General features: G+C 39.7%; 1 protein-coding gene across 4 annotated transcripts in view; it reads left to right on the forward strand.

Annotated features, from left to right (window-relative positions):
• Positions 1-3,017: 3,017 nt before the first annotated feature.
• The window catches only part of LOC120906008 (uncharacterized Golgi apparatus membrane protein-like protein CG5021), a 27,411-nt gene continuing 17,191 nt past the window's right edge, over positions 3,018-13,237 (forward strand). Inside the window, exons 1-5 of one of the 4 annotated variants that reach the window (XM_040317399.1) lie at positions 3,019-3,270; positions 3,333-3,409; positions 3,481-3,838; positions 4,786-4,840; positions 4,894-4,943. In XM_040317399.1, coding sequence (XP_040173333.1) covers positions 3,256-3,270; positions 3,333-3,409; positions 3,481-3,838; positions 4,786-4,840; positions 4,894-4,928 — 540 coding nt within the window. In that variant the 5' untranslated portion in view covers positions 3,019-3,255 and the 3' untranslated portion in view covers positions 4,929-4,943. Of the gene's footprint in view, positions 3,271-3,332; positions 3,410-3,480; positions 3,839-4,785; positions 4,841-4,893; positions 4,944-13,237 lie in introns of those variants that run through there. The other 3 variants (XM_040317398.1, XM_040317400.1, XM_040317397.1) reach the window with 3 other exon arrangements.

Below are 13,237 nucleotides of genomic sequence, written 5' to 3' on the forward strand. Positions count from 1 at the left end.
AATCTCGACCATATATTCTCTTTTATTTGAATAATTCATGAAGTTTTTTACATTTTATGATAAATTTAACAGTCAAATTGAAATTTGAAATCGCTTGAATTTGACTGGCAAATAAGCACAATATGAAAAGAGGAAGAAGAGAAACGTCAAAATGTATGGAATACCCGGGTATGCTGGTTACCAACTTACGTGATAAAGTTAAAAAAATCAAAATAAAATACTTACAGACTGTTTTCAAATACAACTCATTCACCAAAAAATCAGAAATTAAAAGTAGGCAGAATACGGAAAATTTCAGGTCAATAAGTAGTGAATCAAAAGTTATTTCAGTTTAAAGCTAAAAAACACCCGGGTATCCGGTTGCCAACTATCCGGTGGTTTAATGAGCTACTTTGATCTATAAGGAGTGATATTTTGAGCTATTTTTCGTCGCACTCAACGTTGTTGCTCTATGTCTATTAGAACGGTTACTTGACCTTGTTCCTAAATCCTTGTGTTGTCTGTTTTGTTTGTTCTACTGGGTCTAATACGGACGTCACACGATGCGTAAACTTTGGCGTAAACTGGGTTTCACACGGACGTCACACGATGCGTAAACCTTGGTGTAAACTGGATTTCAGCCATACAACCAAAGTGGTTAGAAAGGAGGTGTCGTCATACAGAACATTTGGCCATCAAGGCTTTAGAAAAAAGCACAAAACCAGGATCGACGGCAGTTGTCAAATGGGACGAATGTTGCTGGTTTACGGGTATTATAAATGAATTGTTTTCGTTTAATAAATATTTGTATAGCACAACAAACTTGTATTTTGCATGCACACTTTATAAATCGGCATTTTCAACGTGATATTGCGGCTGCTGCCTGTAAACAAATATCGACGGCTGTTGTCAAACTGAATCTCAAAATGGCAACATGCCAAACGCTAAGAAGACACCTCCTCTATATTCCACCTTGCATACAACCAAGGTGGATCAAGGTGGATTAAAAATATCAGATGGTGTATAAGGGCCTTTGGGGGGTCGCCATAGTTGAGGGACTTTACGTCATTTTAGAACCGTTAACAATGGGTTTCCGCACACAAAGCTAATAGAACATATTTCTTTCTTATTATGTGCATTTTTGTGTGTCTATTAGTTTTATCGAAAAAATGAGATATATTAACAAAAGATTTGATGATTTTTTAATGCACGAAATTTAAAATCATGTGAGTAAGAGTTCTAATCTCAAGTAAATTGTCTATGTGGCTCGTAGATAAAGAGGAAATAATATGAAAATTGGAAATAAAAATGGTTTCTTAGTTTTTACTATCAAAAATGGCGAAAACATAATGAAATATAGAATAAATTCGGGGAATAACACAAAATAACACACTTTAATGTATGTTTTAATGTAAAATAAGAACTCGCAAAGTCCAAAATATATTTTAAAAGAATGTTTAATCGAAAAAATGGGGTAGATAAATGATATGAACAAATTTAATAAATGTAAACAAAGTTTGAATCCTGGGGACCTTACGTCAAGTGACGAATTGTCAAAATGCACTAGAGTCCACCAAAGTGGGTAGAAAGGAGGTGTCGTCATACAGAACATTCGGCCATCAAGGCTTTAGAAAAAAGCACAAAACCAGGATCGAGTTGTCAAATGCGACGAATGTTGCTGCCCAAGCTCCCGACCACGCTGGTTTTCGCTGGTCTTTTCGGGGATAATTCGTTAACGAATTATCCCCGAAAAGACCAGCGAAATACAGATCATTTTCGGGGATAGTGAACACACGTGAAGGATGAACCCTTGCAAAAAAGAGCTAAAAATAGAAATGAACATTCGGATTCATTCCCTTCCCTCATATACCAATTCATGCTCATGCTTCATCCTTGATGCTACCAACCACATCGCTAATTCTACTTTGAATCACTTTGCCAGTTGCGCCACCATATTATTATTCATGATCGTGCTATTTGCTTGTTTTGTTGTATGAAGGGGTACTGATACTAAATGAATTAAAAGAAATAAATAAAACAATAAAAATAATAGATTGACTATTAAACACTCATTTCTAACAATTAGTAAAGGGGTCTGAAGTTACTGGAGCTGCATGTTTTAAAAAGAAATCAAAACTTTAAATTATCAATGAAAACAATAAAAATGGAATTGAACTCATGTCGAACATGGTGCAAACATTACACCATTACCATTTGACCATTACTAGTTCATGAACATGAATCGTTATCTATCAGTTTTAAACCCTTCAAATATAGCACAATGAACAAAGAGATGCCTAAAAGTTCATCGATGCGTGTGAGAGAGTAGAGCTGATGAATAGAAAGAGATGGCATGAGTTTATGTTCATTATCCCCGAATAATTTTGCTTGGGTGGTATACGGGTATGATAAATGAATGGTTTCCATTAAATTAATATTTGTATAGCACTAAAAACATATATTTTGCATCCACACTTAATAAATCGGCATTTTCAACGTGATATTCCGCCTGCTGCCTGTAAACAAATATCGACGGCTGTTGTCAAACTGAATCTCAAAATGGCAACATGCCAAACGCTAAGAAGACACCTCCTCTATATTCCACCTTGAGAGTCCACCATCTGATAATTTTAAATCCACCTTGATACAAATCAAGCGTAAACTTTTTGAGTTTACCGTCCAAATAGACATAGAGCGACAACGTCGCGCGCGACGAAAAATAGCTCAAAATTTCACTCGGTGTAGATCAAAGTATCTCATTTAACTCAGTCAACTAACTTGTTTTTTATTTGAAAATACACAAAAATAAGTTAAAATGTGTTCAAAACTATTTATTTGCGTTTGGCATCAATATGGCTTGTAAACAAAGTAGATAATTCGATTATTTCGGATGAAGCAAAAATGTCGCGCGAGAAGAGTAGCTCTGTTTGCAAAATTAAGCTACTTTTTATCTCGCGTGACGTCTCCGCGCGCGACGTTGTCGCTGTATGTCTATATGGACGGTTACGCCTCGTGTGACGTCCGTTTAACGATGGATTTATTTATGGGTGGTCGAGTTGGAAGTCGTGTTCGATTGGTGTCAGAGCGCCGTCTAACTTTCTTCATTTTTTTGTGTTTACGCTTTGTGTAACGTGTCCATAAATAATCATGTTAATATAGAATAGTTAGGTTGCCTTGTTCCTTGAGGCGAAAGAACTCCGCAGGAGCCAAAGCCTCTCTAAACCATACTAACAACAACATTGCCTTGTTCCATATCAGGACACATGTTCAACACCTATGGCCTCTGTAAAAGTATGTATAAATATAGTTTCATTTAGTTTTTGGTTTTATAGTTTTTTTTTTTTTCATGTCAGGCCCCTTTGTTGGAAAATGCCGAGATGTTCGATCAAGAAGATATTCATCAGGAAAACAAAGTTTCAAATCAGCTTTTGTAAGTCCATTCTCCGTTGTTTAGGATGTTTCTGATAACAATATTGCAGGTAACATGTTTCCTTTTTTCAGACATCCATACGTGACTCTGTTTCATGTTCTATTCCGAATGGCTGCTATTATTTCATATTTATTATGTGGTTGGTTTAGCGACAGTTTTATATTTAGCTTTGTATTTGTTGTGTTGATGCTATCGGCCGATTTTTGGACAGTGAAAAACATAACTGGTCGCCTACTCGTTGGGCTGCGTTGGTGGAACTATGTAGATGACAAAGGTGTATCAAATTGGATTTTTGAGACAAAGGGTCAAAGCTCATCCAACTTAAATTATGCTGAAAAACAAATTTTCTGGATTGCGCTCATAGCCTGCCCAATTGTATGGACGGGTTTCTTCGTTATTGCAATGTTTGGTTTGAAATTCAAATGGATGGTAAGTATTTTTCTTAATTTGATATCGATTTTATCTTTTGTATACGCAGGTATTCCCCGATGTACGTCACACTCGTTATACGCGATTTCGCTATACCAAGGACTGTGCAGGAACGAGGTCAAATAATGTAGAACGATTTGATAAGTATGCAAAAGTTCGTTACAGCAGTTTGACATCTGAAAGCCCTTTTCGATTTGAATTTTAATATTAATTGTAACGATAAATCGTGCTTGAAATCACAAGAAAATTGTGAACTAGATCATACATTTTACTGGAAAAGTATGTACAGTCTGTTCCCGAGTTACGCAGTTCTCGACTTACGCGGATTCGGAGATACAGTCTGTTCCCGAGTTACGCGGTTTGTGCGTTCCCGAGGAATCCGCGTAACTCGAATATCCGCGTAAGTAGAATTTCGAGATTTTCAAATCAGAGACTCATCAACTGTCAAATCAGTGCAATTTGCTTCAAGAATTGTCCAATGTAGATAAAATTCATTTTTGCTGTTAAATTTAAATCACTTAAAAGCCATAAATATCAGAATGATTTGCACGAATCGTATCTAATAAATGATTAAGTGTATATAAATACTAAATTGAATAAAAAAAAATCGAGTTATCAAATGTCATTTGACTGAAAATCTCAAAATTCGACATACGCGGATATTCGAGTTACGCGGATTCCTCGGGAACGCACAAACTGCGTATCTGGGGAACAGACTGTATGCCTCTAGTAAATTTATATTTTTAACCTTCATTTCTATAACCACCTACCCGGGTATGTTTTGCGTTTTAAATTATTAATATCTTTTGATAGAATTCATATATTGACTTGAAAATTTAGGAATGCCTCGAAAAATATGTTTCCTTCCAGTAAAAAAAATCAGAATTAAAAAAAATAATAAATAATATTTTTTAACATTTTTTTAATTTTGTATCCCTTACTTCTAGGACCACCTACCCGGGAAGATCATACATTTTGTATGGGAGTTTGCATTTCTGGATGGTAAATTGATCATATCTTCTGTTATAGTTATTGAAATAAGTTCAAATTTTCAGGAAAGCTGCATAAAACTTTGTTCTTGCCAGTATAAAAAATAGGAATTTTCAAAATTATTTTTCATATATTTTTTTTATTTTAACTTTTTCTACCCCTTACTTCTATGACCACCTACCCGGGTAGGTCATACATTTTTTAAAATAACCTTTCTGGTTTTAGTTAATGAAGTTAAATTTTTTGATAAAGCTACAACACACTGCTTCACTTAATAGATTTGAGGTACGACAGTGTTTGAGTATGCAAAATATATTTCAGTCCATTAGTAACAATTCACATATGAAAAGATTTACAGGGTTTCACACTTTATCTCAAGACCGCGGGACCCCTTCCCGAATCTGTCTTAGCCAAAGCCAAGATTGCGGTATGATGCTTGAAATCGTTGATGATACCTGAAAACGTTGATGATACCTGAATTCATCGGATGCAATGCTGAATCTGCGGCACATTTCTCGAAACACACTGGTCCGCGCCGAGGACATGCGGTCGAATATTTTTTTACACGGATAACCTTTGTGTACACCAGTCTATTAGAAACACTCAATTATCCTTTTTGTTTTTTTTAGCAAAAAAAAGGCTATTTAATAAAATGAGTGAATGCATATTTGTTTAATTAAAATATTTACAAGTGTTAAGAAAGTCGTTTGAACTGTTTAAATAATCTTTTCTGGTAAAAACACGAAAAAAATAATTCACTATTTTCAGTACACTGATGTACACAAAGGCTATCCGTGTAAGAAAATATTCGACCGCATGTCCTCGGCGCGGACCAGTGTGTTTCGAAAAATGTGCCGCAGATACAGCATTGCATCCGATGAATTCAGGTATCATCAACGTTTTCAAGCATCATACCGCAGTCTTGGCATTGGCTAAGACAGATTCGGGAAGGTGTCCCGCGGTCTTGAGATAAAGTGTGAAACCCTGTATACCACATTATAAGAAATAGAAAAAAAACTATAAAAAACATATGTTATTTCTAGCAATACAGTTGTTCTTAGATTTTGATGTTGAAAAGAACTCATAAAAGTAAATTGACTAGTTAGTAATAATAATAATAACAACCCTAGTAGTACTACCACCGACAAACCGACGTGACACTTACGTTACAAAACTATCCCACACGAAAGTACCCGTCCGGCAAGAGTGTATTTTTTGAGTGATTTGAGTACCGCCCTCCGTTAGCAGTCCCGTCCGGCAAAATGAGTGTATTTTTTGAGTGATTTGAGTGACGCTGTCGAAATACAGTGTCCCTTCGACCAATGAGTTACCCACTCACGCGAGCCCTCCCCCACCCCACCCGCAACGCACGGTGCGCTCTGCAGCACGGTGTGTTTGTGTTCTTTCGAGCCATGCTACCAACACATCAAAAGCTTGTTGTTTTTCGCTTTCTTTCATACATTACCACGATCGCAAATACGCACTTATTCTAACAACAAACACAAACACGGTCATTTTTGGTTACATTAAACACTTTATTGAAACATAAAGTACACTTTCACAACACATTCACAATCTATCATACTCACGAATGGCGTCATAGTGTAAAGTACCGGGTCGAGCCAGGCTGCGGGAAACTTGTCGACAATCTGCGATGCCTCTGTTCAGCAAATTCTTACCTGTCGATCCACGCACTGCACGTGCGTCTGTGCACACTGTTTATTCATTTCACACTTTACCAAAATACACCGGCGCCCGAGACTTCGAACGAAATGCGCATCCACGCAAAAACACTGTGCGCGGGACTTAGAACCAAACGCGCACAACCATCTCCGGCAAAGTGTCGCGCTGTACTGGTGGTTTTGTACGCGTAGGAGGGGGGACATACGGAGCGATGGTTCGATGCTGTAGTGTAAGCGAGACAACACGATGTGACGAGCAGTTCCAAGTTGTTGAGCTCGCTGAAAGAAGGCACACACACATTCACAGACGGCTCGTCAAAGCACGGTATTTGTATTGGTGTTAGTGAAGCGCGCGTGTAAAACAGAATGCGAACTCTCATAGCAGCGCGTTTCTCCTTGCTTCCTCAAGCTTCCTCATACCCCTCGGCCTGAATCACTCAAAATTTGGGGTCTCATTGTTTGCGTGGTACTGTCATTTGCAATGAAGGCGATCACTTTTGTCAATATAAGCTCTGTTCGCGGCTACTTAAATGGAAACAACTTTTTCAATTACAAATGACGGTTGAAGTGCTAGGCAAGACTTTATGAAAATAATTGGACAAAATACCCAGATAAATCATTTGATGGGTTTCCAAATCAATAAAAATGATGTGTGAAGTGGAGAAAATATTCTTCGTTCGAAGTTGGGGAGAAAAACAAAAAAGGGGTTTAGCAGTTTCTCTTGTATGTCAGTGTAGTAAGCGAATCATTATAGAGATGGCGCTAGTGTTTAACGAATTTTCATTTGAAATAAAGAGACAACTTTTGAAGCTCATTTTGTTCGAAGTGTCACGTCGGTTTGCCTGTGGTACTACAGTCTAAACTCATTGGTTGAAAATCGATTCCCTGCCAACTATGGAATATGTGCTTTTTAGTTGTCACGTTTATCCATTCTAAAAAAAAAATGTGAAATTTTTCTCGACAAGCCATGAGATTTTTGTGGAATCTTCAAAAGCCGGTTTTCCCATTCAAACGCATGGTTTTTAATTGAACTGACAGCCAACTATCGAGCGTTCAACTAAAAAGCATGCCAACTAAAAAGCGTTCAACTATTGAATTCTTATTAAACTCCCAATAGCAGAAGGTTTGGAAAAAGTGTGTTGAAGCGTCACGTTTTTTTTTATAGTAGCAAGGACAAAGTATTATGCAGCTTCCCTGAAAATTTGAAGTCATTTCAATAACTGAAACAGATGTTATGCACAATTTACCACGTATAAGTATAATTTCTCATACAAAATATAAGACCTACCCGGGTAGGTGGTCATAGAAGTAAGGGGTTAAAAAGGCTAAAATTAAAAAAAAACATGAAAAATAATATTGAAAATTCCCATTTATTTATACTGGCAAGAACAAAGTTTTATGTAGCTTCCCCGATAATTTGAAGTTATTTCAATAACTAAAACAGAAGATATGATCAATTTACCATTTAGAAATGCAAACTCCCATACAAAATGTATGACTTACCCGGGTAGGTGGTTATTAAGATGAGGGTGTTTTTTTGGTCATAGAAACGAAGGTTAATACGGACGTCATACGAGGCGTAAACTTCCTGTCCAAAGATTATAGGGTTGTATGGCTGAAATCCAGTTTACGCCAAAGTTTACGCTTCGTGTGACGTCCGTATACGGGTTTGATTATTTTTAAAATGCTTTCTGCTGTCAAATCGCATCTAAGGTGGACAAACCGATTTTGGCTAGTATTTCACCTCGTTCCTACACAGTCCTTGCGTTATATACGGACGTCACACGAAGCGTAAACTCAAAAAGTTTATGCTTGATTTGTATGGGGGAGCGTAAACTTCCTATCAAATGATTATAGGATAGATTGTTGTATGGCTGAAATCCAGTTTACGTATAAGTTTACCCCTCGTGTGACGTCCGTATAATACGCTAATTTCTAAATTTGACAGTTCTTTGAGTAATTTGTACTGATTTGACACATAGAATGTGAAATGCAAAATAAATTCTTTTTTTTGGTCGAATTTTTAAAACCATTTTGAAAGGCATAAAATTGAAATCTGCAATCGTATTCAGAGCAATTAATTACTTTAATGGCTAAAATCTATCACTTCAAGCAAAATCTTTCGAAACTTAGGTATAATTTGACTGGAATCCTCGAAATTCGACAGACGCTAGTACAGCGCCTACCACAACTGTATGGACAGTCATTTTTCGCGATTTGCGGAAAATCCATAAAGATAGATAAAAACAGTGAATATATGAGTTGTGCAGAGTATTATTTCACATCTTCGATTTTGTTTAAATTTTTTAAAACGGTTTTATTCTACTTCTTGTGAAAAAACAAATTTATGGTTGCACCATAACTATAAATACATTTCGAAAAACATTTTTTTTTTGTGCTAACTAACGCATTTAATAATCGTTCAAAAGTATAAATAACATATTCTAGAAATGTTTTAGAGTAAAATATTTTAAAACGATTTATAAAAAGTGTTTTTAAAATTTATTTTAAGGTGTTATCGATTGTTTTGAAAATGCAAACCAAAGTATGTAAAAAGATTTTCAAAAAATATTTTGGAATTGCCATGAGAACCTTATCAATGTTGTGAACAAACTGTTCAAAACTGATCCGATCAAATAAAAGCGACACCAAAACCTCAACAACGATTTTTTTGCGGCATCTGAATATTTGCTACTTTTACATACATACAGTGTCGGACAAATCAATAAGACCACTTAATAATGTTTTATTCACTTATCATATTTTATTACCTAAAGTGAATCAATATTTATCAAATTTGCATGAAAGCACTTTTCGGATATTGGCTCAAAGTTAAGTTGGCTTAAAGGCTGCTTTTAAAGTTTGTTGATAAGTTAACAAACAAAAAAGTTATGATAAGAATTGTTAAAAAAAACCCAAAAATCATGTGACAAAATAATAAGACCAGTATAGAAAATTTTATTATTTTAACCATTTATCATTATTAAATAACAGCTCCGGCTTTTATTTTGCAATGTGGCCAGCACGTCATTTAAAAAACTAAAGAAAATGAAAAAATAGCCTTATCCTGGGCTAACTTGGCAGCATTTCATATTAGGTAGCATGCCCATTGTTCCGGATGACAGCTCACATTATTTTAGGCATGGATTCCACCAAATCTTTGCAAGTTGATGGCGGAATGCTGTACCAAGCATTCTCTATATGCTCCCACAGTTTGTTTTTAGTTCGAGAACCTGCCGGTGCAAGCTTAGCTTCAACAATCTTCCACAGGTTCTCGATCGGATTCAGGTCAGGCGATTGTGCAGGCCAATTCATGACGTCAATTTTTTGATCAACAAACCATTTTTTAACCGCTTTTGCGGTATGTTTTGGATCGTTGTCATGCATGAATTGCCATTTCAATGGCATCTCCCACTCTGCATGAGGCAACATGACAGTTTGGATGATGTTTAAGTATCGGTGTTGGTCCATGATATCTTTTATCCAAAAGATAGGACCGACACCGTACCAAGAGAAACATGCCCAAACCATTATGTTGCCTCCATCGTGCTTCACGGTTTTTAAAGTGTACTGTGGCCGGTAGGCGGTATTCTTTGGACGACGCACAAAGCGTTTCCCATCCGAACCTACCAAGTTCACTATGGACTCGTCCGACCATAGTACATTTCGCCACTTGTTCAGGTTTTCACCTGCCCAGTCGTAGTGCTCTCGAGCAAACTGCAACCGGGCTTGAACGTGGCACCGTCGAAGCAACCGAACTTTGCGGGGACTCCGGCCGACCAGGTTGTTTTCAAATAGGCGACGCTGCACTGTCCGATCACTTACGGACAGTTGCAGCTCGTCCCTAATTGCCCTGGCCGACTTGAAAGGATCAGCCTTGCACAATCGCGTCATCCGAGCATCATCCCTAGCGGATGTCTTGCGTGGCCGACCCGTTGGTATTTTCGTGCTTGTGCTATGCAGCGCGTTATACACGAATGTTTTGGATCGGCCAAGTATTTCCGCGATTTTTCGTACTCCCAGCGGACAGCAGCGGACAAACGTTTGATATCTAAACGCTGTTGTTGTCAATCAAGCGCTTGAAGTAGTGCACCCAAAAATACACGAGCTAATTGATCGTGTGAAGTGTTCTAGGCAACGGCTAAGAACACAGTGTAATCGATTCAGCACTGTGACGCGGTTTTATACCCATAGCCGAAGGTACTCACCACTATTTCGTCTCTCCGTGCGATGGGAACTCAAAACCCTCAAGCGAGTGCCGTAATATTCTCGCAATACCCGTCCGGCAAAATGAGTGTATTTTTTTAGTGATTTGAGTACCGTCCCCCGTTAGCAGTTACTCTTGGAGGAATGAGTTACACCCTCGCGCGAGCCCTCCCCCTCCCCACCCGTAACGTACGGTGCGCTTTGCAGTTGTCAATGTGTTTGTGTTCTTTCGAGCCATGCGTGGTTTGCTTAGCAGTGTGCGTGACATTTCAACGCGGAGCCATAGTTGTTTATTTTTATTGACAGCGGTAAACGTTCACAGTTCAATTTTCATGTCGTGAACAACAAGCAATTTTGTCAGCGTTTTATTCAAAGTTTTCTCTACGTCGCTTTTTTGAAATCTCTACAATTAAAAGAGTAAAAGTAAGTTAAACATATTTAGAGGGAAGTTAATGTGAAAAGTAAATAAAAACGTACCTATTTTGCTCTAGCAACATCATGTCTATGCCGACAAAGCAAGCGCGTCCGGAATATCCAGATGATGTTGGTATGTTTTGCAGTGAAGAAGTTGTACGAAACCCTACGTGCGTTCCAGTGCTTCCAGTAGTTAGTACCGTGGAGAATCAGCTAACAACATCTTCTGCTGCATCATATACGTTTCCGATGATGTTGCTGCTGCACTTGCACGTTTGTCAAGAAACGTTACTTGTGTTGCAATGCAGCAGCCAAATACATCTTCGACGATGATGCCAGCTGGTACAGTTGTTTGCCCCGGTGGACAGCAAATTCCATCATCTTCATTGGTGATGGCATCCTCTAGTCCGGATAGTGTTGTTGTGTCACGCCCGCCAGGATGTGTTGTGCATGCCGGAGCACAACGGTTGCCGTCGGCTGCAACGGTGGGGACAGCATCCAGTGGTGTTGTCGCTGCTGTTCATGCTGAAGGACAACGGCTTCCATCGGCTTCAACGGTGGTCCCAGCATCCAGGAGTGTTGTCGCTGCGGCCGGAGGACAACGGTTGCCGCCTGGATCACCAAACGCAACTTCCAGTGGTGTTGATGCTGTTGCAGCACGTCCGCCAAGAAGTGTGGTACACGCTAGAGGACAACGGTTGCCGTCGGCTGCAACGATGGTGACCGCATCCAGAGGTGTTGTCGCTGCCGCCGGAGGGCAACGGTTGCCGTCGGCTGCAACAGTGGGGACAGCATCTGGAGGTGCTGTAGCTGCTGTTCATGCTGGAGGACAACGGCTTCCGTCGGCTGCAACGGTGGAGACAGCATCCAGGAGTGTTGTCGCTGCCGCCGGAGGACAACGGTTGCCGTTGGCTTCAACGATAGTGACAGCATCTGGAGGTGTCGCTGCTGCAGCAAACCCGCCCGGAAGGGTTAAACGCACCGGAGGACAACGGTTGTCGTCGTCTGCAACAGTGATTGCAGCATCTGGAGGTGGTTTTGCTGCTGCCGTAGGACAACGTTTGCCGTCATCTGCGTTGGCGAACACAACATCCAAAGGCGTTGTTGCTGCTGCAACACACCCACCAGGAAATGCTGTCCATGTTGGAGGACAACGGCTGCCGTCGGCTGCAACGGTGATGACAGCATCTAGGAGTGTTGTCGCTGCCGCCGGAGGTCAACGGTTGCCGTCTGAATCAACAAACGCAACTTCCAGCGGTGTTGTTCCTGTTACTGCACGTCCGCCAGGAAGTGTTGTACACGCCAGAGGACAACGGTTGCCGTCGGCTGCAACAGTGGGGACAGCATCTTGTGGTGTTGTTGCTGCTGTTCATACTGGAGGACAACGGCTTCCATCGGCTGCAACGGTGGAGACAGCCAAGAGTGTTGCCGTTGCCGCCGGAGGACAACTGTTGCCGTCTACATCACCAAAAGCAACTTCCAGTGGCGTTGTTGTTGCTACGGAACGCCCGCCAGGAAATGCTGTTGATGCTGGATTGCAACAGTTGACGTCGTCTTCAGCGGTGGTGACAGCATCTGGAGGTGTTGTCGCTGCTGCAGCAAAACCGCCAGGAATGGCTAAATGCTCCGCAGGACATCGGTTATCGTCGTCTGCAACTGTTATTGCAGCATCCGGAGGTGGTTTTTCTGCTGCGACACGCCGGCAAGCAAGGATTGTCAGCGCAGATGTTCTCAAGACAACATCAGCTGAATCAATGATGGAAGTTTCCAGCGATAATGCTTCTGCTGCAACACAGCCGCAAGAAGAAAACCACCCGTTTTGCTGCTGTTCGCTTTGCCGAAAGCTGCTAATTAGGCAGGATGCTCGAAATGCACAGATACTTGCTCTGTTAGATGGACTTTCCTTAACAATGAATCCTATGAAAGGACTTCGAAGGAATGTAAATACATTTAATATTACTGTAGTGTCCAACGTGCAGCAGCTAGATGAGCTGGAAGCTAAGTTGGAAAATAACGAATTCTTTTTTTTTTGTTATGTACAAAGAATCGATGCGGATATTACAAGTCAGGATGCATTCAATAGGTTACATGAGGCTTTAGATATCCT

This window comes from Anopheles arabiensis, chromosome X (genome assembly GCF_016920715.1).
Source record: "Anopheles arabiensis isolate DONGOLA chromosome X, AaraD3, whole genome shotgun sequence".
NCBI classification, from domain to species: Eukaryota; Metazoa; Arthropoda; class Insecta; order Diptera; family Culicidae; genus Anopheles; species Anopheles arabiensis.